Source organism: Phaenicophaeus curvirostris, chromosome 2 (assembly GCF_032191515.1).
Source record: "Phaenicophaeus curvirostris isolate KB17595 chromosome 2, BPBGC_Pcur_1.0, whole genome shotgun sequence".
Taxonomy (NCBI): Eukaryota; Metazoa; Chordata; class Aves; order Cuculiformes; family Cuculidae; genus Phaenicophaeus; species Phaenicophaeus curvirostris.
In genome coordinates, this window is record NC_091393.1 from 52,441,121 (window position 1) to 52,469,057 (window position 27,937).

Below are 27,937 nucleotides of genomic sequence, written 5' to 3' on the forward strand. Positions count from 1 at the left end.
TGTAAGAAAAGCACACGTACCTTTGCTCTCAGTCCACCCGTCTCCCGCGGTCTCCTGTGCCACCTGAGGTTCTGCCTGGTGCCCCCAATTCCTTTGGGAGCGTGGTTGGACTCGATTATCCAGTGGGTCCTTTCCAACCTGGTGATTCTATGATTCTATGATTTCTTTTTGTTAACGCATGCCTGACTGCACCCAACCTCGCTCCTGCACTGGACCTTCTCTGCTGGCCATGAAACTATTCTTCCAGCTGATCCTGTTCCACCCAGAGACTCCGCTAGTTTGGCTCAACGCGCTTCACCTGCTGTAATCGCCCAGGCCACGGAGATCAGCCGCCGCCTGCCCCGCCTCAGAGCAGCAAGGGAGCACAGCAGCAAGCAGCCATCTTCTAGCAGCCCCTGGGCCAGCGCGAGAGGGCTGTACAGAAGTCTCTGCGCCACCTTTGGCTGTGAAGGTGAGTTCCTACAACCTGCCTAAAAGGCAGAGGGAAATCAGGAGCTTTGTAACAGCGTGTTGCATATTTCAGCATAACTTCAGTAAAATCAGAAGCTATTGATTGATTTTTATGGCTGTATGAATGCTGTTAGCTAGACTAAAATATATGGCAGGCCAGAACTGAGTTAATGTGCCAATAAGACAAAACCCCTTTGCTGGCAGGGACCTGTAAAGCTTTGAATTCCCTAAGGCTTTATCTAGGTGAAGCAAAGGTATGGCTGGTTACCTACCGCTACGCTAACGTGACTTGTACAATTCATACAGCAGACGAGAAACTCCTAGAAAAACGCAGACACCTTGGCAATAGTATGTTTAGCTCTGTTGAGAGTATTGTAACATTCATATGCCTTTTCTTTGCTTGAAGTAGCATTTATCACTGTTCAGGAAGCACAAATGGCAGGGCTTTTAGTAAGCTTTTCCAGCATGCTGTCCCTTACCTCCTTCTGTTATTCTTGTCCCTGCTGAGAGCTAGTCAACACACTTTTTTTTTTTTCTGGATGAAAATTTGTGCTTTCTCAATCGGGGGGCTGAACTTTAATGGCAATTGAATAGTTTTGCAAAAAATTACTTCTTTCAAATACAGATTAGGAGAAAAGTTCAGAGCAAACCAGTTGAATTTACTGGTTTTTTTTGATCGTGTTTAATACCTTCAAAAGTATTTGGTTTTGAAAAAATCATATGTGATTATTTTTATTAATTTCCCATCTTTTTATATTCTATTAAATACCAGGTTACCCATTACCATTCAATACTGAAGCAATATGCTTTTACTTCTCAGTGTTTCAAAATGAAAAACTACTTTGCAACCTGTGTCTTAACAAAAACACAACCCCCTACCTTTATACAAGGCTTTCTTCAAAATTTGAAAATACTCCCCGGAGTACGGCAAATAAAGTTAGAATTGTAGAAATCTCAGTTCAAGTTATGAAAAGCTCAGTTATTGACATTTCTGTACTGAAAACCTGATGTAGTTATTTCTGCTTACTGTTTGATTGATTGAGCCTTCTCTTACTTCATGATGAATTAATGAAACATAGAAGCTCTCTTAATGTGAAGGATGCTTTATCTGATTCAAAGTAGAAAGGACAACTTCAATAGTGATGCCACATACTTATCTTAACAATGGAAATAGCATTCTGAGAGCAAATCCAGCCATAATTACTGGCAGCTGCCAAGCCACAGACCAGCTTGTGCCCCATAGTCCTTGAAAAATCTTGTCAACCCTCCTCCAGGTTAGAGAAATGAAGAGTTAGGAAAAGGCTGAAAGTGCTGAAAACCTTTTAATGCCTCACAAAGAGCATTATAAGGCAGGGTAGTCCATTCAGAGGCTCAGGGCTGAAAGGGAAGATCTAAGCAGAACTTCAGCGTGAGGTGTGAAGACAGATCCACACCACTTTGTGATCCCTCAAATTAAGTTGTTGAGAAAAAAGTTCAGATAGAAAGCTGTCAGTCTGCTTTTTCATCTGCTCTTACATCTAGAAGCCTTACAGACAGCTCTATTTCAGCCAGATTTTATCTATTAGAAAAATTCTATCATTTTAGCTGATGTGCGATGCTGCAACTATGTTGACTTGTTTCTAGTAAAAAAAAAATAAAAATCAAGATCTGCTGAATCCTTGGTCTGCAGCCACCAGATGCCTTGAACCACAGAAATATCAAAGTACTACAATACTTTGTTACCACACAGTTAAAGGGGGAACGGGTCATTCATTATTTTATTATTTTCAAAACAGCACTGAAATTGCAAAAAGATTCTTCAAAAAATTTGAAAATAAAGTAATATAAAGCACTTTTAACTTATCTACAGCTGATAATGCTGATCCTAATTTTAGCAAATACCACTGCTTACAGACTAATTAGAAAATAAAAAAATATGCTTAGGTGATAGTTCTGCTTGCATTCTTCATAATTTGTGATAGTAAATTCATTGTTTAATCTTGAGTGTTGCAGAATAAGTGCTGTCAGTTACTCTTTCTTTATCAGCCAAAGAATTTTGGAACAGAAGATACTTTTTTGGCTTTTGATTTTATGAAAATAAAGGGGTATGTCTATAATACATCACCATGCCACTGAGAAGGTCTTAAAATGCTACATATTGCCAGATATTTATAAGGATGAAGTGAGTACCACAATTTTTAATAGTTTAAGGATGATAAAGTGGTCCTTTCAGTGAACGACTACTACTCATATTTCTTTCATTATAAGCTAAAAGAATTTTTTTAAAATTAGAATGAGCATATCTTGTATGTGCTTAAGTTTGATATAGTGTGTTAATTGCTGAGTTATCAAAGACTGATGACAGCAGCTTTGGTAGTAAATACAGCTCTCGTATAAAAACATCCTTCCGAAAAGAGAAAAAATAATTCAAATAATAGAATCATCACAGAATGTCCTGAGTTGGAAGGGACTCACAAGGACTATCAAGTCCAAATACTGTTCCTGAACCAGACAACCACAAAATTCTCACCATGTGTCTGAGAGCATTGTCCAAATGCTTCTTGAATATTGTTAGACTTGGAGCCGTGACATTGCCTGAGGAGCCAGTTCCAATGCCCCACCACCCTCACGTGAAGAACTTTTTTCTAATGTCCAGCCTAAATCTCCCCGGCACATATTCCTGCCATTCGCATGGGTCCTGAATATATACACAAGCCTCTCTGTTTTGAGCGTGCCAAACAAAAGTTACCTTTTTCTCAGTTGGGGGTGGGGGGGAAATAGAATAATAGAATTTCAAGAAATCGTTAAAGTTATTCAACACTTGATTGAAAAGGTGGATAGGGGTTGCATGACACTTGAAGATTAGAAAGCCAGGTGGGCTGTTGCAGGTGCTGGCGGAGCCCACAGCAGTAGCCTGGTGCAGTCCAGGGGAGCCCTAGAGCTCAGGATGTCCCCTCCTGCCTCATCCACCACAGCGCAGGCAGCACCTTCCCTGTGTAAATAGACTTGGACAGATTGCAGAAACCTGCTAAATATTGATTCTGCTAAGGCTTCGAATTAAAGTTAATTTAAATAGTACGTGTAAAGGGTTTTATGAATGGATTTCAAACAACAGAGAAGTATTGGAAAAGCATTAAACCTAAGTACCATTTTAAACAATAAATTTAAGCTTATGATAATTGAATTATGTGTTTGAGTGCAGCTGAAATGTAGGCTGGGGCACAGGGGAATGCACTCTGTGCTGCAGGAAACAGGGGACTCCCTGAAAAGCCTCCCAAAAGTAAAATACCACCCTGCCTGCAGAGGTTCTGCATGTGGGGTGACAGCCCTGCTAGCCCAACTTCCCACACCTGAGGGCCAAGAAAGTTCTGGCAGGTGGGTTCCAACAGCCTCCTTGCATGATGGGGTGGCAGGCAGGCCGGCCCTCCGGAGGGCGGTGCTGGCAGCTATGGGTCACTGCTGGTCAGTCAGGGCGACTGGAGCAGCTTCCCAGCTGAGTCACAGCTTCCCAGCTGAGTCACAGCCCCAGCAGCAGGTCAGATTGCATGTGGAAGGGGGGAATTGGTGGGACTCAAAAAGGAAGGCATGGGGCAGAAGGAACGGTGGAGAGCAGGGCTGAAAGGAGTTCTTGGGATGGTCCTGTAGAGAATATGATTCTGCATGTTGGACTGGGAGGAGCTATGGGCATTTCTTTACGTGTTTCCTTGTCATTTCACTTCATTGACTACCAAAGAATTCATTTCATAGAATGGTTCGGGTGGGAAGGCATGTTAAAGATTACCCAGTTCCAATGCACTTGCCATAGGCAGGAACACCTTGCACTGGGTCAGGTTGCTCAAAGACCCATCCAACATGACCTTGGACACCTTCAGGGATGGGGCATCCACTTCTCTGGAAAACCTGTTTCAGTGTGTCCCCACCCTCACAGTAAAAAAATTCTTCTTAATATCTAATCCACACCTCCCCTCTTTCAGTTTATAACCATCATCCCCTGTCCTACCACTACGCTCCCTGATGAAGGGCCTCAACTTTCCAATTAAAAATTGAAGGTTGGGAGCAACCTTCCCTCTAAACCCCAGCACCACTTTCAGTCCCAAGGCAAAATGGTGCTGCTGATGGAGAGGAAAAGTCAAACTCCTACAAATGAGGCGATTACCAGCGATTACTCTGCGATGGCACTGCTGCCCAGAACCACATGGGTGGCCTTTGGGCACACAAACCCTTTGTGATGGACTGATGGCATGCTGGCTGCTCCCCTGCCCAAGATGAATGAGACACGTCACTAACGGGCGTGATCTGTACAAACACATATATTGGTATATTTTCTTCCTTATGCCATATATCAGGAACAAAATCTAAGATTACAGTCCACTAGTCAGTCTTTTGATTCTGTGGGTTGCTTTTCTTAGGCAAGATATGCAAGTTGTGGAAGGTTGGCATATGCTAAGCTGATAAATATGCGTGAGCTGCTTGAGATGCAGAACGAGCTGTGGCTGAGCTGATGTTATGGAGGCCGTAATGCTATTTTCACAAGGCGCACTGTCCATGCACTTATGCACTTGAGTGCTTTTAAACAGCCAGCTTTACTGATATTTAAAGATAACTCTTTACTCAAATACCCCATATCATAAAAAGCTGAGGAGTTTATAGTTGCTGACCAGGAAGGCTGGTTATTTATGCTCATCTTTTGAAGAGGCGTAGAAGTATCAAATGTATAATCTGAAGCCTTTTTCTCTTCTTTACCTCTTCGCGACAGATCTCAACTACCTTCACACTGTTAAGTCAGGGAGCCTGTTGCAGTCACTTTTCTGTGTAGGAGATATTGGTGCCTCGAAAATTGGTAATACAATCCAGCACAATGAAGTAATCCCCCTTTCTGCTAAAAGGTATCGACAATAGACAAAACCTATTCAGTTATTTAAAAAATTGGTACTCTGCGTTTGGTACTAATGCGCAAGGAAAAGGAAGGAAGCAATGTGAGAGCCTTAGGAACTAAGTATTAGGAGAGAAAAAAGAATAAAAAAGAGCATATTCTCCTGCTTCTCTCTGTTATGATATGCTAGCGAAACATGCATGACTATATAAAATGGATGGAAATACAGGGATATATGCTTTTTAAGGTATGTACAGAATATGGATAACAAATAACTTGTTGTTACAAGTCTGTCCTCCCTAACTGCATAAAAAGTACATAGTGCTAGTTCTGCTGATGAAGCCTTGTGCTTAGGAATTGCATCATGCAGTACTGTAAGCTTTTCCTAGCATGTGTCTTAATAGTTTTTCATGTTAGATAATGATATATCTTTCTCCTGACACTATAATATGTAAACTTGCCTTTTAAAAATACTCCATAGTGGAGCAAAAGTCAGAATGTTTGTCCTTCAAGAGTCTCTTTGCAGACCTGGATAAACACTGCAGAGATGACTGAGTCATTAGGGATTTGCTCTGCTAGCTAGGCAATTGCACCCCATCACCCTTTCAGTGTAAATAACTATCCTTAATTAATGGAAATGCAATATATACTAAGTAATGACAGACCAAGTAAATTAAGAAATGCAGGGTAAGATGTTGCAGCTCTGTTGAAGGCATTGGATGAGGATCTTGCTCCTTCATCTCATTATTTTAGGCCAGTTAAAACAAAGTGAAGTATAAACCTACAGGTTTTTACACTGTACAACAGCATTGACTGAAGTACATCTTATAATGTTGTTAGAATAAGTAATTGGAATCACAAATCAAGTCATTTAGGCATGTGAATAGCTGGATTTGGTGTGCAGTCCAGAACAGCTGTCTCCTGTACCCACAGCAACTGACAATGACAGAAAGTAAGGCCAGACTGAAAATCCACTTGTGACAGTGCACAAATAAACATCTGGGATGACATTAACAGTGAAGACAATATTAATCCTTCCCCATTTCTGCTGCCTTGGGGATTTGAAAGATAAATGTAGTTAAGTAAAAATTGAATTTCCCACTTCACATGTGGAGGATCATCTTTGCCTTCCCTTCCCTTGCTTTCCCTATGTCTCAACATCTTTTTACTTCTTTTTTCTTTATACCAACCACAAATGAAATGCCAATTTCCCCTAGCTTGGTTTAATTATTCATTTCCTTGGAATGACCCAAATGTAAAAATAGAGCAATGCAGCAGGGACATAGGATGCTTTTCTCTCAGCTCTGTCTTCATGTTCTGCTTCTCTTTCGCCAAATGGCCATGTTTCTTCTCCCTTTCCTCACTCAGTACTTTTCCCTCTACTTTCTTCTGACTCAATAAGCATTAAAAAACCCCAAAACTATGTGAGGGAAGGAGGGAAAAGGATCGAGCATGGGAAGTGTAAGATTTCATAATGAGGAAACAGAAGGAGGAGCCCCTAGAAATTTCACAAATTATCCTGAGGAAAATTAAGTTTGCAGGTGGTATGAGGCCATATTCTAGATCTGCCTAATTCCACTCTGCTACAAGAGTGGTACCAGCCTTTTCAGTTTACTGTTGCTCTTGTTTCCATTTTCTCCCATCTGTCTCCACCTGCAGTTATTTGTTCATGACTCGGAAAATAAGCTTTCTGCAGCAGAGGCTGCTTTGTCATTTCATATGCGTTTTTCCCCATATTTGATCTTACTAGGTTGACTGATAAAAATGGAAGTAATCATCTCTCCCTGGAGAATTTGTCTCAAAATTCAAGACTGTGCTTGTATTTAAAACACGGAAAAGACTGACTTCTGTGATAGTGTTGTTACAGTGCTTGGACAATAGCTGTGCGTTATTTCTTAGATACACCAGTGCTGCTACTTCCAGAGTGAGGAACCTACACGCAGCTTCTTGAAAGGGTGAGCTAGCAGTGTGCCACCTCAGTTCAGTTCCTGTGTTCCAGTTTCAAATTAGCTTTGGTATCTGCATTATGGATGTTTACAACTCCTCTTGTACAGGGGACACAGATAATAGTGATTTTTTATTTTTTTTTCCCTGGCTGCTAAGTAACATTGAACAGCAGCTTCAGCATGAGACTGAACCGCAGCTTAAAACACTGTTTGAAATGAACCTACCCCCTGTAACAGCTGGGTTTTTTTTCTGATGGAAGTATTTTTGTCACAAATGAGTTACACTTGACTTTTTTTATTACCAAGAGGTATTTTCGCCTTATTTGTAAAACAACAAGTATAGCCCGCGTTGCACTGTAAGTGTTGTATAGGAATCATTAAAGTAGAAGACAAGCTCTTGCTTTTCCTACAGTATTTCTCGAAGTATGTAAATCTTTCTTCTGGATGTATCCAGGCCAAAAAAGTAATGGTCTCACAGTAGTGATATATGGCACAAGAGTTCACTGATTGTGGTGTGAAACAGCAAAAGAAGATGGAGGAGAAAGAGGCATTTTTTTTCACTTCATCCTCATCATCCTTATCCTTCCTTTCATGTTTTCTCTTTCTCTTTTTTTTTTTTTTTATTCCTTTTTGTTGTTGTTGTTGTGTGTGTAGGAAACAACCCCCCTTTTTTTTCTGTCAAAAGGGACAGATATCTTCTCATTCCTGGAGTGATTCTAAAGGTCAGTCAGATTCAGAGACTCATTGCTACTCTTTCAACCCAGTAGTAGTTAGTTGTTTGTGCCTGCCATAGAAACAGGTAGCTTATTTATACACTTATATTACTCAAGTATTTGTTTGACTATTGCTTAAAACACTAATTGGTTGCTTTCCCCTAAGTAATTCACCGCAGTTCTAGAACTTCAAATATTGCACCTTCTTCCTAATATTAGTCTGAACTTCACTACAGAGTACCTGTAATTGATCACACCAGCACAAAAATGCAGATTAAAAAAAAAAAAACAAACCCCAAAAAACTGAAACCCAAAATACCTCTTGTAGGAACAATACCAACAGCAGCCCAGGCTTGATCAGGATTCAGTCAGAACATGCTAAGTTGACAAGTCTTATGAGCAGGTCTTCTCCAAAGGCTTATGACAGCATTGTGGGAGAGGTGAAAATGTATGTAGACAACACAGGGAACTGGAGTTCTTCTGCTTTGCCTTTCTTCTGATAAATGTGCTGCAATACTAACCAGCGATTTAGGTCATTTACTCCAACCACAACAGCATAAAATCATGTTCAGTCAGAAATCTGTATTATTAACCTTTCCCTTCCAGTCTTCCAGTTCCTCAGCTAGTTCTTAGCCCACCTGGGACACGCATATAGACATCATGTGGCTGGCTAGCTAGCTGGGCTGGTATTTTTTCCCTGGATGTTCTTTATGCAGGCTCGGAGCAGTCCTGAATAACATTAAAGTGCTGCCTCTGACAGTTCACAGCGTTTTGCCACAGGTGTAGTTTCCCCCAGAGGACTCTGGAGTCCGAATGCTGAAGAGAAAAAGAGAATAGGTGTCCTTTCCTGTCCTTCACAAGGAAGGGGTGAGTACTGCTCAGCAGAGGGTTTACTTAACAGCTTGCCTGTATCTGTGGGGTCATTTAAAGCAGTAAAATGTTACTAAGAAATAAGTTGAATAAGGGATACTACTTCCATGCTGCCAAGTATTAAGCTGTAAAAACCATCCCTGAAATACGCCTCCTTCTGTGATGAGAAGTTACAAGCACATTATAATTCACCACATATTTCTGAATGCAGCGATAGGCAAGAGAAAGCAAGTCCACTGCAGCAGCTGATGTGGGAGTGGAGAGATTACTGAATAAGCAAAGCTAGAAGGAGAAATTACTTTTCGTGACATTAGGAAGTCGTGTTTCAAACTCAGCTTATAACTGTATACACCTTACCCGTCTCCGAAATTCTCTTCAGCATATTTAATGCTATAGCAATCTATATGAACAAGATGGGCAGTATGCCAACGGGGATTGTAATTTTCAACTACCTCCGTACTGTTATTGGAGAGGGGAGGAGGATATCCACTAACAGTGTAATTATGTGGCAATTCCAGGGAAATTGATTATTATTAGCTTTTTATGATCACGCTAACAAAGTCAATGATCCAAGATGAAATAGCAAAAATTAGTGCTTGAACAATATTCAGCAACAAGGTATCACTAGGTGAGAGTGGATGTATCTGAAACCAGATAATTCCTGAATCTAAAATGGCCATCTCCCACCAATTATAAGGATGGATGTGCTCTATTAAAGCTTGATCCACTTCAAGGGGGTACTCTCAGGATGAGAGGCCACGTAAGTATGCAATGACACATACAGTATCGAGAAGTGGGTGGGCGTTTATTCTAAATACCCACATCACTGGGGTATTCGCACCTTTAACCAACAGAGAGAATTACAGGTAGTGAATACAGATCCATTTCTTCAAGTTGGTTATTGCTTTAACAAAATCTTTTGTCGCTTTCGCTAACATCCACCTTCAGTCCCCCAAACATAGCGTGGAGACTGGGTACCTGCATAGTCAGAGCTATTATTTGCCAGCCGTGTCTTCCCCTTTGAGGCTCTGTGGTTTTATAAATAATAATTAAAAACACTTCTCTGTGATGCAAGAAGGCTTTTCTAAAAGGAGAGCAAGTTGCTGTAATACAATAGCGTAATATTTTTGAAGGTCATAATAATAAAGCAGGGGAAAGAGAATAATCATTATTGCTCTTTCTTGTAATTAGTTTGCTTTCCGATATCCCACACTGCAACTAGAACATTATTCAAGAACACCCATCACAGTGCTTAACAAGATTTAATGTACATTTATTCTTAACATGTGGAACATATAAAGATTTTATACTGAATAAATGAAATTCATTAAGCCAGAGGAAAAGGAGGAATTTACATCAAGTTTTTTCTTTTTTTAACTACATTATCTTGAAATACAAATGCAGATTTCTTGTCACTGAAAAATCTTTGAAGTTGTGTTTCTTCTTTTTTTTTTTCCTGTATATATTTTTTTGTCTGTAGACTGGTAACCATTTTCTTAAATCAATCCATACGTAACCATTTCCACACCTTGATTTATAAAGCAAATTGTGATCGGCTGCTCTCCCGAAATAGAGCATGACTTTATACATACAGAAACTTGTACATTACCCTCAGTTGTTGGTTTTCTGTGTTGGGTTTTTTTATTTTTTCTTTTTTTTTTAATTATTTTTGGAGATATGGCCCAAATGAAAGAAAAAAATAATTCTACTATCACTTTGTAGATACCACGTCATGAAAAAGAAACTAAAAACTTTGTACTAAAAAAAAAATGAGGGTATGTTTAATGTACAACTTCTATATACATCACGGCCCTTAGGCAATAAAAAAATATTTTAAAAAATGATTAAAGGAACTGTGAAGAACTGTCATTGTGGAAGGTCAAAAACACCAGATGTAGACAAGACAGTTCTGGTGAGGAAGCAATTGATGTTTATCATCAGGTTTTGTTTAAAAATCTTTTAACTTCATTTTTTTTGTTTAGTTTTGCTCCTAGCCTAATGTAACCATTTCTCCAGAGGAGAAACCAGTATCGTTTTGTATTCTGACTACTGACACCCTCCTTGATCCCCTACACCTACATCACTAGAATCTTCTATTGCACAGAGCTTTGGGTGATGGTATACAAGTTTTTTTTTATTTTTTCCTTATTTGAAAAAATAAAACACACAGGAACTTGGTATGTTGGTTATTTTTCACCTTTTTGTTTCAAAGTGGTGAGATTTTTCTTTCCATCATACAATGGTTTGCCATAACATTTTTTTTAAAAAGTCACTAGTTTGCTTCCCAAAAAATATGCAATACAAACATGGAAAAGAACATCGAAAAGGATAATCTATGGAAAAAAAAAAAGTGTGACCTTTGAATGTACTAGACAGCAACTTTGGTTAAAAAAAAAATAAAATAAAAAGATGTACTTATACACATAGACAGCAAATATTAATTTCATAACTGTTCAAATTAATAATTTCTTTAATTCCCAATTTGTAAATAGTGAATGGGGCAGAGGAGCAAAGATTCTTTTTTTTTTTTTCCTTCTTCCTACGTTGGATAAACAAGAACAGAAAACAACCAGTTATATGTGACCCTCTAATCTCCACTCACACATGCTTGGCTTCTCACTTATGTCATAACTGCCCAATCTGAAAAAGTACATCACAGATGACAGATGCAACCAGAGAGTTCAGGACAGCAGATATTGAGATATCCAGCAAACGACCCTCGTGCAAAAGGAACTCTGAGCGGTTCTCGTCCACTCTAGCCATGGCCAGCAAGGCCTTGGCTGCCCTGCACATCATGTCTACGCTAGGTGGCTCCAGAGGTGGAGGCTGCATGTGCATGAGGTTATGCTGGCTCTGCTGGTACTGGGCCATCGTGACCCCATCCTCCAGGAAGCTTATCAAGTTTCCGATGCTTCCCTTCTGCACAGCTATTGCCCTTGCTGCTAATGTGTCCCCCTGGGCAAGGTTCGATAAGAGCGCCATGGACATTTCTCGGCAGACCGGGTTTTTGCGGTCCCCAACGTACCTAACTAAAGTAGCGTAGAGTTTCTCCTGACGACTGAATGGGGGGGTGGCCAAGATAAGGTCCACATTATTGTCCTGGATACTGAGCTTACACAGGGTCTCCAGCACAAGTCTCTGAGGCGAAAGAACCGAGTTGGGCCCCACGGTTGGAAAAGGATCCTGTGCCTCCGCAGATGGGCACACCATCCAGTGCAGCAAGCCATCCAAAATTGGCAAACAGATGCTTTCCGTGTAAGCAGACAAGTCTAGCTGCCCAGAAATGTTGGCTAACGTGACCAATGTATTATCCCTCAAGACCTCGAGGCAGTCCCACCACCACTCATCCTTGCTGCAGGCCACCCCTTTGTCCTCCTCTTCCTCTTTCTCGTAAGTCTGCGGTGCCCGCTTTCTTTCTGGATGCTCATGGTGAAGAAGGATCAACTTTCCCAGGATCAGCACCAAGCCTGGATGTTTGGACATTTCGGTGTCATTGCCAGGCACAAAAGACAAGCTACGGACGATATTTGACACACAGATGCAGCGTTTGGCCAAGGAGTCTTGCCAGTGAGTTATGGTGCATAGAGGAGTCTCATCCCGGCTCCTTGGCTCATCCTCTAGCAGTTTAATATTCCGGTGGCTTTTGGCTTGATGGATCCCAAAGGGAAATTTACTGCTCTCTGTTTGGGAACCAGAGTTTGAGTCTTCGGGCAATGCTCCTGGACGAGCTGAGAGGACATCATCAATGGTTGCTGTTATACTTTTTTCTTGTTGTTCCTCAGATTCACCTTTCCCCTCGAGGTCCTTCTTTTTGCTTGGAGAGTTCAAGGGAGGAGGCGCTTTTCTGCGAGGAGGAATCTCCATCTTGCTTTCAAAGTGAGTCTGGATGTGCTCAGTTGTGTCACCACCCCCAAGCTGCCAGTGGAGAAGTCCACTATCAAATTCCTGAACACGTCCAAGTTTGTCAGATCGGTCAACAACAAATAGATTATTTTTCTTTACAATCTTTATTGGCAGCTTGTCAAATTTACTAGCTTGTTTTGGCCTCTCGCTTGGATCAGCAATGGCACCAGGAGTGGAAAAAACAATGCTCTTCTCTTCTCCTTCTAGCTTTTCATCCTCCCCCTCCTCCTCATCTTCATCAAAATAGTCAATACATTCGTCATTCTCCTCTTTTCCAGTATCCTCTGCCAAGGACTGGCTATCGTCTTTCTTGGCTGCTTTGTGATCAAGTGCTTTGTGGCCTGGATCTCCCACTTCATATTCCATAAGGATTCCAAAAATGTCAATCAGGCATTTTCTAAAATATTCTACTAAAAGCTCAAGAAATCCAGACAACTGAAGGGAGAGGAAAGAACATAAAAATCAGGTAAATATTTTTGTCTGCAAAGAATTTTATTAGGAACACTGATGTAAAGGTATGTGAATATTTTCCTAGTCCTGCTGTGGCCTTGTGGCTAGGTCCTGCATGGCAGAAGTTACTCAAAGGAAATTATTCTCATGCCTGTCAGTATATCATGTCAAACGATCATGGCTCCATTTGCTTAAACAGCTATGAGAAGTACAGAATTTGATTCATGTATCTCCTTTATGCTACAGCAGATATCCAGCCTAGCTGTGCTGTCCCCTTGGAACTGTCTAATGTTCTTCATTTTCTGTACAGAGTATTTCAGTTTCTAACTCACTTTTTCTGATCTGTACTTTCATCAGATGACTGAAGACTACAATTCTTCCTCTTCTCCTTTGTATCTCAGTCTCTACAACTGACTATCCAGTAGGAATCTGTAGTTCAGGCTATAGGTACTGACATCCTGGGTGAATATCCCATCTCTACTGGAATAGTTAAACTTTTACCTGGCAATATTTAAAAATCACTATTGGAGCTTGGTGCTGTAAGTCACCCTTCAGGAACAGTTTTAGTTTAGGTTTAATCTTCTTAATTAACTTGTAATGACTTTCCTATGGAAAGGCAGTAGTTGGACTTGGTATTAACTTACCCTCAGTGGCTTTACTATTAAAAATTCTTTGCTGTTATGATGTATTCAGCCTGATGGTCTGGCTTTTAATGTGGGTTTCTTTTTCATGGGCTAATAGGTTTTCAGCAAAATGTACCCTTCTGTACATTCTGCATTCCTTTATGACTGCCAAACCCTCAAAGAATTAAGAACAAACTGATGCATATGAACTACAGGAATTATCAGTCATCATATGGAGTCCTGACTGCCACTGGAAACAGAGTCCAAGGCAAAAGTAACAACCCCCCCCCCTATATATATATATATATATATATAAAGTATTCCTGGTATTCTGTGCAACTTGCACAGGGTGCATTAATGCAGTTTTTAATAGAATTCAGAGAAGACTAACCTCTCCTAACTTCAAATACTCTCAACAGTTACACACCTAACGTAATTGTCTAGATTCCTTTTATAATCACTAGTCTTTTACAGGCCATTTCTAGGGTATGATTCATTTGACCTATTTTAGATCTCTACTTCAGGATGAGATGAATCATGCTATAGATATCCCTAGTTCTAAAGTTAGGTGGGATGAAATGTATCATTTGTGTCTGTATTTTTTTAAAAAAGGTCATTATATTTAAAAAATGATGAGTTACACTATTAGTAACTAAGGAATGAACGGAGCAGAGAAACTGAATATTTAATTAGTACAAATTTTAGATGATGTGCATTATCAGTGTGCCATCTATTACTACCACCTAACAGGACAATGGTTAGAGTAGGGCTGAAAAATGCTGGGAGGTAGTGAGGCAAAAGCACACACTGTTAAAACCTGTGTTACTTGCATTCTGTGGACAGATAGTGGATTTTAGCCTTTAAATTGTCACTCTGATATTTCTGTGCAAACTTAATTTACTGCAAGAAGAAACCAAATGGAAAATAAGCAATTAAAAAAATCCCACAGCCTAGAATGGAACTACTGAATAAGACAAGCAGTCACCAAGAGACAGCCTTAAATCAATTTAATATAGCGCTGCAAAGCTTTTTATGGAAACAGAAGTTAAGCAAGATTACTAACACATTGCTGTTTTCTGGGGTTGTTCTTGTACTGTCCTAAGTGTGAATTTATACATTAGTCTTCTGTCAGAGCTAGAATTCTTCAATTCCTACATGCTCCTTTCTACAACAGATACCATTCTTCAAGGCTTATTATTTCCCCTATTTGACCTAAATCTATCCTGTTGCTCATTGTTACCAATCATAATAAAAGGCAATTTGGCAGTATTAAAGTGTATGTCAATTGTAATAAATTTTAAAGCACTTCAGCATTTTTGCAGGTATCTTATTTCAATTTTCTTCGCTTGGAAAGTTGAGATGTATGCTGCTTTCCCACCTACCTGAGAGAGGTTGAAAGTAGCGACAGTGCTGTCATCATACAGAAGAATATTAATAGTGTCTAGCGCCCAGGTACTTTCAGCCAAAAGACCAGATTTAAGAGACATCATCACTCTCCAGGCCTCGGGAGTTACTGAGGAAAGAAAGGAGAAGTAAAACAATATTAGTGCATCCTCAGAGACTGTTAATGAGTTCTGAAAGATTAAACTGTGACATTCTGAGCATGCAGAATTTAAATGAAATGGTTACCAAAACACTGCTTAAGACCCTGGTTTTAGCATTCAGCACTGTTCAGTATTTCTGTAACTCCAGCCTTAATACTGGAGAACAGCTTAACAGGGCCATTCTTCCTGACTGTGCTGAAGCAAAAATAGTCATACAAACTTAACAAAGCTGACTAAACCAAATAATTGCTAAATAAAAGTAGAATACTCTGTTAAGAGTGTAGAAACTTGAAGTATGAGAACTTGAATGTATGAAATGTAACAGGAATCCAAGATAGGAAGGTACTTCAGAAAGAATATGGGGAGAAACAAACATGATGAGCAATATAAAATGAATAAATGGGCCCTTCAAGGGAGGCAGAGACTATAACTACACAGCAGAACAGCATAAGCTTCAATGGAAAAAGAACACAGAAAGCTTTGCTCAGCTAAATATTGTACTGGTGATTTAACAGACGTTCTGAAGGACCTTTCAGCATACGTTGTTTGGAAATCCAAGGCCAGCTTAATTTTTAATAGATTTCTGGAGAGCTCAGGTCTCCATGTAAAGTACTGCTTTCATTTCATGTCAGATTGTCTGGGATGAGTTTTACCTATCATCCTCACTGATATATATGTTATTACATTTTTATTGAAGAGAATCACATTGTAGTTACCGAAGATAATTATTTGTCAAAGTAGTCTAAAAGAAAATGCAAATGAAAGTCAAAGTCCCTTTCTCTCAACGTGTTTTTTGTATTTGCATTGTGGTTTGATGCTTACCAATATCTTTTGAGGTAATCTTTCGTCTTGGTTTTAAGACTGGTTGGGATGCTTCTACAGACCCTGGGGGGAAGGTAATTTCTCGCCTAATTGGTGGTGGTTGGGGTGGAGGTCCTGTGACCTGTGACACTGGAACTGTGGGTATAACCTTTTGCATCTTCATGGAAGGTAGGAAAGGAGACTTGCTTGGAGACATACGGTTTTCCAAAGAACGCTGGAAGGATGCTGGACTTGGAGCTCTAGAGATGTGGTTTGGCATAGAGGGTGGCGTCTGGTAGGATGACTGAGGAGGTCTAGTGATAGGCTGCATGGAGGCTGAGGATGACATATAAGAAGGCTGACGCTGGTTGACATGAGAAGGCCACTGACTCTCGTGGTTTATCCTCTGGTCAGGTACCATCATATCATCAGTGCGATTCATCCCTGGATATGGTGGGGCCTGCGCAGGGCCTCCTGGACCTTGCCTGTTCTGGTAAGGATAAGGCATATCATTTCTTGTTGGCCACATATTTTGCTGAGGACCTTCACTGGAGGATGATGACTGCATGGGGCCACCAATCATCTGGGGAGGTATTCCGTGCTGCTGCATTTGTCCTGGGCCCTGCATCCTCTCCCTGTTATATGGATACGGATACTGTCCCTGCATGGGCCTCCTGTCAGGCCCCGTGTAAGCATTGCTGTACTGGTTATACATTTCCTGTTGCTGGTTGCCATACTGCATGTTATACATATCCCCTTCGTGGCGTTTGGCTGGAGGCCCATACATGCCATCCATGTGTCGCTTGTAGTTCTGAAAAAAAAATTTGGAAAGAAGATGTGTCATTTTTACTCCACACGTATTATAAATACATTGGCTGAAAGCTCGTTTCAAAACCTGAAGGCACTTAGTTCAGGAAGGATCATGCCGATTGCAGAGCCGGGCTCACAGTGCTATAGTTAGGCTTGATTCAGTGTTTTCTTTTTAAGACTCTGTTTTGCTGCGCTTATAACTTAATACTAAAAGGGAACTTATCCCTGGGCTAAATTTTCTTATGCTTGCTCTCATTTTGTCCCTTTCCCTTTCCTTTCCTTTCTGTCAGATTAAATTCCACTGGTCATTTCAGACATGCATGAAAAGGCAACGGTCCTCACCAACTAAAACATTTTCACTTCTTTTTTATGCTTAGTCTACTAAGAAGAGAAATCTTTAAAATATTCAAACCACTCAGTGAATCTTTTCAAGGGACAAGCACTGAAAAAACCCATAACAAGATGTGCTGCAAGCATGCATGTCTGAAACACTGGATTTTACAACGGGGCATAGGCTACACACAGTAAATTTATTAGTAGCAGGAAACATTCTGCTGCATTTGTTTCTCACAAATTCCCAGGAACACAGTCCTGTTTGGGCAACCATCCCTCTTCCCAAATCATCCTAATCACATTTAATTTACTGTGTGATTATTACAGCAAACGGTCACATCCAAACATTCTGTTCTAGTCTAAGCAGGTTCTTACCCTGCTGATCAGTAATGAATTAAGCAATGAAACTAACAGCTGCCACCTATGGTTTATTCCCTCTTTGTTTCTCACCCTCTCGAGTGGGGAATGCTGTGTGAGGTAAGCTGTTTTACCTTGGGGGGAGCTGAGTTGTTTTTAAATCACACAAGCTTGTATGTATTTATGTTTAAGACAGCAGAACAAAAAAAGACATGTTGCAGTTTGAGGGGAAGGTGGTAAGGTTTGCAGCAGTCCGTAGTTCCTGTGGGAGTTTGTTCCACAGTTCAAACCACACTGAGTGAGTGCTCTGAAGCAAAAAATGTGAATTAAACGGCTGATTTTTGAATATATGATCTATGGTAAATTCAAAGTTACGGCTCCCCCGGAAACCATAGCTCAGTCACATTGCACAATGTATACTAATATACTAGAGTTAAGATGAGATAAAATTCTGTCTGTATTCAATACAGGTCACTTAAAACAGCTCTGGGATTCATAAACTCATCTTCCAACTTTGGTGCACATAAAACCACAACTACTGTATCGCATGAAAGCATTTTTTTTTTAACTTGCTATAGAGCTGTCTGGCTATCTGAGAAATACCTATTTTCAGCCTTACATAAACTACTTGCTGAAGTAAATTCCACCCTCGGGGCCAATTTATACATTAAGAACTGACTTGGTAGTTGCCACGCCTAAAAAAGTGGTGTTTGTTTTGCCAGAGTGACTAAGACTGCTTAAAGTAGACACTGGGGAAAGAAGCACGTGCTTTTTTAAAAGCAATTCAGCACTCTTGTACATGTAGTGGCAACGTGCCTAACGATACCCGACGCTGAGGACAGTGATGCACCCAAAATCCCTGCCCTGTGCAAAGATTTGTCAGGACAGCGAGGCTGCACAGTGTGTGTCTCTCTCCACGTGGAATTCTGAGGACTTGCAGAAGACAAAAAGACACCAACACAGGCCACCTGCTGCTGCGTAATAGTTCTGAGGGTATGAGCACTCACAAAGGAATTAAAAAACCTTGCTCAAAGTGCTTCGTTAGCTCCAGGAGTTCATGCTCCAAGCACCTCCTTCCCAGGTCATTTCCTAGCCTTCAGGTCACAGACAAACCTTTGAAAGGGCTATTTTTCACAATCTTCCTGTAATGCTATAGAGTGAGATTTAGGAAATTGAAAATAAGCTAGTGGCAACCTAATCTCTAGATAAATGAAGAAGGAGAATCCTCTGGGAGTGGGAGGGAGAAGCCAAGGCCAGGATCCTTCATTCTTCACTGCTTTTTTGCATTAATGCATTTTGCTTTCAAGAGTCACCGTACAAAGCATGTAAACAGCACTAAAGACAGGGCCAAATATATATTTTTAAAAATTCTAGCTGTCTCCTTACTTAAATGAACATGTAGTTAATATACTCCCCGCATATTTTAGCATGGAATACCACAAATTATTCTGTTATATAACTTTTCAATTTCCCCACTAAATCACCTGGACTGCAAGTATGTGCTCATCAAATAAAACCAACAAAAATTTCTTTGATTATGCTACTTTACAGAACCAATCAGATAAGCAAGAGATTTGGAAATTGAAATTGATATACATTTTCAAAGGAGTGCAACCCAAGATCTTCTCTTCTAGGTCGTGTCCCGGGCCCCCCCCCAATCTCCTAGTAAAGCTCTACCCCAAACTGAAAAGGACTAGCTGAAAACTAGCTTACATTTTAGTTTTTATATTATGAGGAAATATTTTCTATTTTGGAAGCTAACTTCAACTTCAATTATTGTATGGCTAGAAATGAGTCAATATCATGCAGGATGAAACTCTGATCCTGTTGAAGTTAGTGGAGTTTTGCTATTGAATTATAAAATGGGGTTTTGCCCACAAAGTATTAATGGTACACCTAACAAAAAAAATCTTCTTAATTAATATAATTTGTACTTTCAAAGTTATTACACAGTGAGGGAGACTGGAATGTACGAACGTTTAAGCTATTTTTAACACTAAGAATGTTCTTTCCCATATATTTGTTCTGTATTATTACTAAAGACAGCATATGGGGAATGTGTCGTCTGACCTCTATTAAAGATAGTGTCTCATATGACCCACCACAGCATTCTAAGCAACTCAATGCTGCACATTTTACTTTTTTCCTGTTTCCTGTTGGATTTGCTTGGCTGTGTGACATTAAGTTAAGGCCCTTCAACCTGCCAACCAAGCAGCTTTCCTATTTGTTTCTGGAACTGAAGCAACATCGCTTTACTAGCCTATGAATTATACTTTCCCAGTCTGCTGGTTATTAGATGGGAAAATCACTTGATAAACATCCAGAACCACAAAACATCTGTTAAAATTTACACTCTTCCAATGTAATAAACACATTTCCCTGTAGCTACATATACATTGCTTATCTGTATGGGCTGTGATTTTGACCAGAGCTACAGTGCTGCTCTGTGCCAAAAGACATATATTGTATAAACAAATTTTTGAATGTATACAAAATTTTGGGGCGACATTTATGAAACAGATGTTATTAATATATTTTTTCCCCTCTCCTACCTGCTGCTGTGGATACATTCCAGGTTGATGTCCTCCATATGGTGGCTGTCCTGAGGGAGGTCCTTGTCCTGGATACTGCTGCCCATATGGTTCATGCCTAAAATGAAGCATTCAAATCAACACTTAGTGCTGCTGGAATTTCCAGGCCACCAGGAAAAGTAAAGGGCTCTGACGATCTTGTGGCTTGAAGATACCTGCTGTTTGGAAACAAGGTGAAGGTACAGTGTGCTATGGTCCTGAGCCTGAGGTAGTAAGCTCTGCTGGAGCTGGTATTGAAGGAAGGAGATAAAGCAGATAGAAGAAAGGAGGAGCAGTGAAGAGGCAACAGATTTAGAGGTAGCAGTCAGGAATAGGAGCAGGGTAAGGTCAGCAAAGAGATACGAAGGGCAGCTGCTGGAAACCCATCTTAGGTGGAAAAGTGTCTGATGTACAAAGGTTGGAAGTCAAAATACTTATGTTTTAAGAAGCCAGTCTGCAAGCAAGCTACTTTCTGGATTATTTAAGAATATAATAATTTGTTAACTCCTAATGTAAAGTGAAATCATGATTAGTCTGATGACAGTGACAGAAAGTGAGTACACACATCATTACAATATGTAGCATTTAAATACAACATTACTGAGTAAAAATAGTATTCATAATTTTGCTAATGTTCATGTAATTTTTAATTAAAGGTACATAATGAAGCATATAGACATGAGGCTGAGTTGTGTTGCATTTGGAAACTTACCTGCTGCCTTTAAGACCTCTGTGCAGCACTACAGTGTAACTGCAATATTTTTAGCACATCTGAATGAAATTTAGGTTGCTGAAATGAAGTACTTGGAAAGTATTAAGACTGATAAATAACACTGTACTGCAGATCAATATGTCAGTAATTCCTCTCTGTATGCTACCAGTGAGAACATATCTACAACTCAAGTATAGTTATGGAAGTAATATATCAGGGAGAGTCAGAGAAACATAGAACTGGGGAACCTTACATGTTAGAAGAAATAATAGGGCCAAATTTCTCCAAAGGCTTAGAAAATTCACATTTTTTGAGAGTTGAACAGAGTGAAAGCAATAGCTGTTCAGTATCTCCTAAAATTATGACATGGATGAAGAGGAACTACGTAGTGCCCATTAAAAGAACAGTATAACTGACAGGAATTGTCTACAGCTGTCCAAGATGGTACATGCAATGACATAAAACTGAGCAAAGGTACATGTAAAACATAAGGGAACACTTCCTAAATGTTCAATTTGCTAGCCACAGGATAACCACAAGCCAGGTGAAATTGTGGAAGCTTCAGAATCGTTGTCATTTAATTCTGTTGTGGAGAACTTGGGCATATAAAACATATTTAATTTGGTGTTGGCATGAAGATACATAAAGCAAGATGTGTACTTGTTTTCTAGCATCTCTGATTCTATGGTTACCCAAAGTCAACTGATTCAGCCAAGCCTCTGCCCACCTCAAGAAACTGAACCAACTGTAAAAGCCTAAATAAGAACAAACAAAACAACAGTAACGCACCAAGAGGCCACATATTCTGTCTATGTGCTCTCACAGAGGCTGCTACCACTCATTAGCTAGTTGTTGCAGGTATTACAAACAGAGAAATCAGTGTTCACCTTTGCTGGCCAGGGTAACGATTAGGAGAGTACATGCTTGGGTCACTGTTTGAAGGCACCATGTTGCTTTGACCAGGTGGTCCCATACTGCCTTCACGACCCAGCCCATGATCTGACCTAAAAAATGACAAAGGAAACCTCATTCTGTAAAAAGCACTTATTCTCTAAAAGTGCCAACAAAATAAAACAAAAGACCCCTCGGAGAAAAGATTCTCTTGACTTATCACCTTCTACTGGAACTTACTCTCACTGACTCTCCAGCAACATGACCTGTAGACCAATATGATCACACTTGTGTTGCTGTACACATCTACTACTTCAAAATACTGACTGAAAACTACTCCACTGTTACACTTAAAAAATCCACATTGCACCACTTTGGCTACCATCAGAAAAGAAAAATGATGCTGAAGTACACAGCCTAATACAAGTGAAAGCTAGCGACACAGCTAGAGCTGCAAGACCTATGGAGTACTAACATAATCCAAACATTTCTCAACCATTCTGCCTGCTATACCAATGCTTAGACATCAGTGATTTTACTGATTTTTTTTTTCCCTAAAGCCTTTCCTGGATTAAACAAAAGAGGACCGAATTTATTTTGTGTACATAGCTGAAAGACAAATTTACAAGGGTCTTCATGGACACACTGCAAGACTAATGGCCCTACAGCTCAGACGAGATTCCAGACTCTCCAAAGGCAATTCACTAACAGACCACAAACCAGACATATTTAGGGACATTTTGTTTTTCTTAAAAAGCGCAGCAACAACTGTTTAAGCGAAAACATGGCCAGAAGACTAACTCAAGTGGTACTTCATGCCACCAAAGCCCAGCCTAGCTGCCAGGTGAAGGCAGCTGTCAAACACACCCACACGCTGATATGCTGCAGCTTGAGTGACTTCTAAGGTGTGACAATTCCTCCTTATTAATTTCTGTGAACAGCTAGACTCAGTCATTACCAGTGGTTTGACTCTCAGTGATTTAGTACAGTGTTGTAGGAAATGTAGGCTGCTATATTCTCTGTAATGTGCAGTGTGAAAATGAGACGGGGAGAGAAAGGATAATTTTCACTAATGGGCTTTGCTTTTTCCTGAAGATGACTCACCTCCTGTCATAGCCACTTCCATAAGAGAACTGCTGTCGCTGGCTCATGCTCATGTTGGACATTGCTCCAGATGGACTCTGGTTATACATATCTTGTATTCCACTGTTAGGCATTTGTCCAGGGGTCATGAAAGGCTCATTGCTTCCAGGCACTGCAACAGTAAGGGAAATTAAATATAGTATTCTGGGTGTTTGAAGATACCTTCCTATTAAACGATGTATTTTAAAATAATGTTCAGATCCCCAACACTGCCAAGGAGAATTAGCTGGTGTCAGACAAGCTCTCCAGGGTCTGACAAAAACACATGAAGCAGCACACTACCAAGATGATGGTTATAATATTAAGGAGCTGCAAGCGAGGAAAGTAATATCAGCCTACACTCATCAGGCACCAGGCAGCTTCTGCCCTGTGGTCTTCATAGCTGAAGATGAACTCACTCTTGTTCTCTTCACAGATGCTAAATATGAATGCAAACATAAACCTCACAGAACACATGAAAGCAAATCTCACAGTCTGGATTACCATGCTGTCAGAATCAGGCTCTTCTTTTCCCCATAAAGCCCCTATACACACATGTACACTATAATATAGTTATGCAAATTATACTGCATCCTAATGTAGCTTCTCAAGCAGGACGGGCATATTCTACAGGTCCAAGAAAAGGCACATTGACTGCTCTTATTGGATATAAACCCACAAGCAAACAGAGGAAGAGACTCTATCATTTAGTTCCTCATAGTAGATACTGAACAGAGGCATTTTTGTTTCAACAGGATGAGTATGAAATGTACAACAAAGCGCAACAAACCCACTTAATCTCACATGGCCATAAAACCTAAAGCGAATCTAAGGCGGAGAGGGTTCTCCCATCCTCCAGCTGTGTTATGCAAAATGTCCACAGCCCAGGCAAAAGGATTTAAAGGGAAGGATTTAAAAAAATCACATTAGATTAGATTAACTCTCTTTTTAAAAGCACCTCCCCACTTCATCATATAACTTTCTTCCCCTGATTTCTGGACCTTTTTTTCCCATTCAGCCCTTTGCTAACTTTCAGTTTCCACTTTCTTAATTTTATCTCTTCCATCTGCTCTTCTCTTAGCAGCCATTTTGAGCTCTACTTGTGTTCTTTCCCCTCACTTTGCTATATACAAGACAAGATTGATTCATTTTAAGCACATTTTACAATATCCACAAAACCATCTGCAAGTCAGGTTTGACATTAATTTTAATTTTTGCTCTCTAAAAATAAACAAACTTAGAGTGTGTTTATTACCTTTTGTCAGGGCTGTCCAAGTGAGAAAAAAATTAGCTTTCCTATTCTGAAAAATATGTAAACTGAGACAGAGAGCACTAGGAGAGTAGTTCAGTTCTGCATGGTGAATTCCCAGTTCAGCCTTACTACAACCAGGTCTGTTGCTTCACTGCTTTGCATTCTAACACTGAAGTCCAGCACATGGTTTGCAGAAAAGCTGAGCACCTTCTAGAAACATAAGGTGTTGCACAAAATTTCACCCTATGAATTTATGCCAATTCTTGAAATTTATTCCTACACGCATTTTTAGGATTCTGCTAACTCAAACAGTGTGACTCTGAGAGGAGAAAGTATGACCAGACCAAAACGAAACACAACTGCACTGCACCTCTCCTTTTGCTACAACGATAGTATTGTACCAACGGCAAAATCAACAAAGTACAAAAGCTCATTCTGATGACTAGAACATCTCGATTACAAAGAAGTAGGGAATAAGTTCCCACAAAGAAAATACCTTTTCTCATTCCACCAAAAGGATCTTTATTCGGCTCATATGGCATCCTTCCCATCATATCTGGCATGTTTATTCCCTGCTGGTACGGTGTATTTGGCGTCATGGAGTTTCTCTTCGGGAATGCTGAATCACTGACGTCAGAAAAGGGATCATGCACACTAACTGCGCTGTTTCTAGCAGATAAGAAAAAGCAGGCATTGGTATCATTACGTATTCACAAGAATTGAGAAAACAGACTGGACTGTAATAGAGGCAGACCGAGATGCTGTGGCAGCGATCAGTGCACAGTACATCTGAGGAAGATGCAAAAAACTTTCAAAACAGACAGTTATTAAAAAATCTACCCATTCTTTTCCCCAAGCTTATCTGGCTACTTACCTTAAAGATCAGGGTTAGATTAGATTTTAATCTAATTCAACTGTGTATGTTGCTATTACTCATATGAAAGCCTAAACCCTTCTGAAATTTCACTATGTTGTTTGCCTCGCTACCCCAGGGCAGTGAGCTCCACAGGTTAATTATATGCTGTGTCAAAGTAGTATTACTTTTTATCAGTTTCATATTTATTACCTTTCAAATTTACCAAGCACCCAATTGCTCTCCGACTAGAGAAAAAACTAAACATCAACACTTGATTTACCTCCCAAAGACCATTTGCTGTTGTGGGTAGGCACTAACCTTTATGGTTGCAGCCAGCTTTATTCTAAAGCCTTTAAAAATTTGGCTTGGAAATTGGAGTTTCTCCTCATAACTATCAGATTTATTCTTAATGCATTAGTTTTAACAGTGAAAGGAAACTCAATCTAAATTAAAGATGATTAAAAAGGTTCTTGCTATCCTTTCTGCAGTATTACAAATGGAGAAAAAAAGAACCAAACTACCTTAAGTTTGCAGTGACTCGGTACATGGTTCAGAGCTCAGCTACGTTCCTGCTGAAGTCAACAAGAACTTCTTTCCTGGACTTCAGTGGGCTATGACTCCTTAATGAATGGTGAGAAGACTTCACTTCAGATTAAGCTGGTTTATGTGACTTACAGGACAAAGAACTGAAAGGCATCTCTTGGTCCATCCAGTTGAATCCTCTGCTATCTTGACTACTGGTATTATATAGCCTTCTCATAATACAAATTTAGGTAACACCTTAAAACCATGCATTCTTCCTTCCTGAGCACAAATGTCAGGATATATATACATGAGGAGGACAGGGCAAGCAAGGAAAGGAAGGTTTGGTTCTAAGTTGGTGTTGCTGGGTTCCACCTCCCTCCTCACTCTTTACATATTCACATTCTCCCCTTTGCACTGGTGCTCGTCTAATCCTTCTCTGGTGTTTAAAAACTAGTGCTCTCCTACTCCTTTCTCTCTTTCCCTGTCTTTTCTCCCAAAAGAAATAATTTTACACTGCTTTTAAGGCTTTGACTGGTTCACCACATAATGCGATGAGTGTCTGAGCAGCTCGAAAGGGAAAGACTGGCTTCAACTGTTGTAGAATGACAGTCCAGCAAAAAAAAGGAAGCCAAGCCCTTTTCATACCTGCCACCCTGCATAGGTGTCATCTGTCCATGAGGTGTTGATGCTGGTGTTGGGGGCTTCAAATCGCCTGGCACTTCTGTCATGGAATTACTACCAGTAGACTGTGGAGTCTGTGGGCCTTGCAAGGAACCAGAATTAGCTGGGAAATTAAAGAAAAGGGAAATATTAAAAGGTAGTAGCGAAATTCTAGTGGAAATCATAATAATCAAGGAGATAAACTGGTTCTTTCCCTGACAAGTCTGCTTATACCACACATCTCAGTACTTTATAACTTCCTCAAAATCCTCTGAGATCAGGATACGCTCCACACTAATAGCCATCATCTTTCCTAGAACCATGAATTTAATCTGCCGCCTGAAGCAACATGAATAGAAATCATCTAGATGAAGGATCATTTAAATCAGAGGTCAGAGATACAAAGTTAATTGTCTGCAGTTTACAACAGTGTATATGAAGGTTGTTCTTTGGCACAACTTCTTTATATAATCACTATCACAACACATACATTTATAAGGCAAATTCCAGTCAGAAGCTTTTCCTCATATATTTGAACTGCTCTATTATTATCAATTCATTATTTCATCTGCCACTAAAAGGCAGGCATTTCCATGGTGAAACATGGCAAACGATTAGGGGCACACTGCAACCCTGTGCCATCTTTGAGACACCACGGCAAAGGAAATGCAACAGGCCATCTGGGATAAGAATGTCATCCCTGAAAGTAGCATTTGAACAGAAGGCTACAGCTAACACTCCTAATAAAATTGTAAAAAGTAGCAATGGGCACCTTAGCAAAATGTAGTTAGGGTCATTGTAGAGCATATGTAACAATATCAGGTCAATTCCGCAAAGCAACTATTTCAATTACAAAAATGTCTATGTTGAGATCTCAGAAAACAAGAGAGCACCTGCACTACTGTCCTCCCTAATGTGGTGAATAGCTGCATTCTTGAAATGACAACAAGCACAGAAAAGCGATACTGTTCTATTCCAATGAGACTGAGCAGTAATAAGGGCATTAAATGAATACATCATATACGCTAATGATAAAATACATCCAGACCAGTCTTTTAAGGCAGATACTGAACTTAGTAATATCATATAGCTACTGAGGAGGAACACCCCTCAACTGCAAAGATCTGAGGTAGTAATTTTCCATTTAGAAGGTGGAAAGTGGGAATTAGTAACAATGACAGAGCCTTGGATCTGATCGGCCTTGCAGCAGAAATCCTAGTCACGGAGAACTTGTATTATTCAAATCTTTAGATGCAATTTGGAAAAAAAAATACCGACAGAAAAAAATCACAAATCTATTTAACAGACTCAGAAAGACATGGTTTTGTCTTAGGAGGTCCTTCTTGTTTATGAACTGTCATGTAATCATTTTATAGTACCTGACTATCTACATTCAACAACCAATTAGCAAAACCTTATAAATTACTGTTAGACAGAAAACTGGAACAAGCAGTATGGGCTTTTCTTCTGTATGTGAAAGAAGACAGAGTAGTTTATAATTGACTCAGAATCCTATGACATTCATGATTTTTGACTCATTTTTAACTGAACACCTTTTTTTATATGTTTAATTTATATCTGCAACACTTGTTCCACTACCTGGAAATCAATCTCAGTAGACAGTGCATACATAGTTCAACATTGTATAGACCACATAATTCTTGTCCTCAGCTTTCTGAGGCGTGTTTGGATTATGC

General features: G+C 39.9%; 1 protein-coding gene across 8 annotated transcripts in view; it reads right to left on the bottom strand.

Moving 5' to 3' along the window:
• Window positions 1-10,074: 10,074 nt before the first annotated feature.
• ARID1B (AT-rich interaction domain 1B) overlaps window positions 10,075-27,937 on the bottom strand; it is a 336,986-nt gene continuing 319,123 nt past the window's right edge. For all 8 annotated transcript variants that reach the window (XM_069852077.1, XM_069852076.1, XM_069852071.1 and 5 more), the window contains 7 exons: window positions 26,226-26,364; window positions 24,696-24,868; window positions 22,930-23,080; window positions 20,205-20,301; window positions 16,174-16,963; window positions 15,190-15,320; window positions 10,075-13,169 (listed from right to left, as the gene is read on the bottom strand). In XM_069852077.1, coding sequence (XP_069708178.1) covers window positions 11,457-13,169; window positions 15,190-15,320; window positions 16,174-16,963; window positions 20,205-20,301; window positions 22,930-23,080; window positions 24,696-24,868; window positions 26,226-26,364 — 3,194 coding nt within the window. In that variant the 3' untranslated portion in view covers window positions 10,075-11,456. The remainder of the gene's footprint in view (window positions 13,170-15,189; window positions 15,321-16,173; window positions 16,964-20,204; window positions 20,302-22,929; window positions 23,081-24,695; window positions 24,869-26,225; window positions 26,365-27,937) is intronic.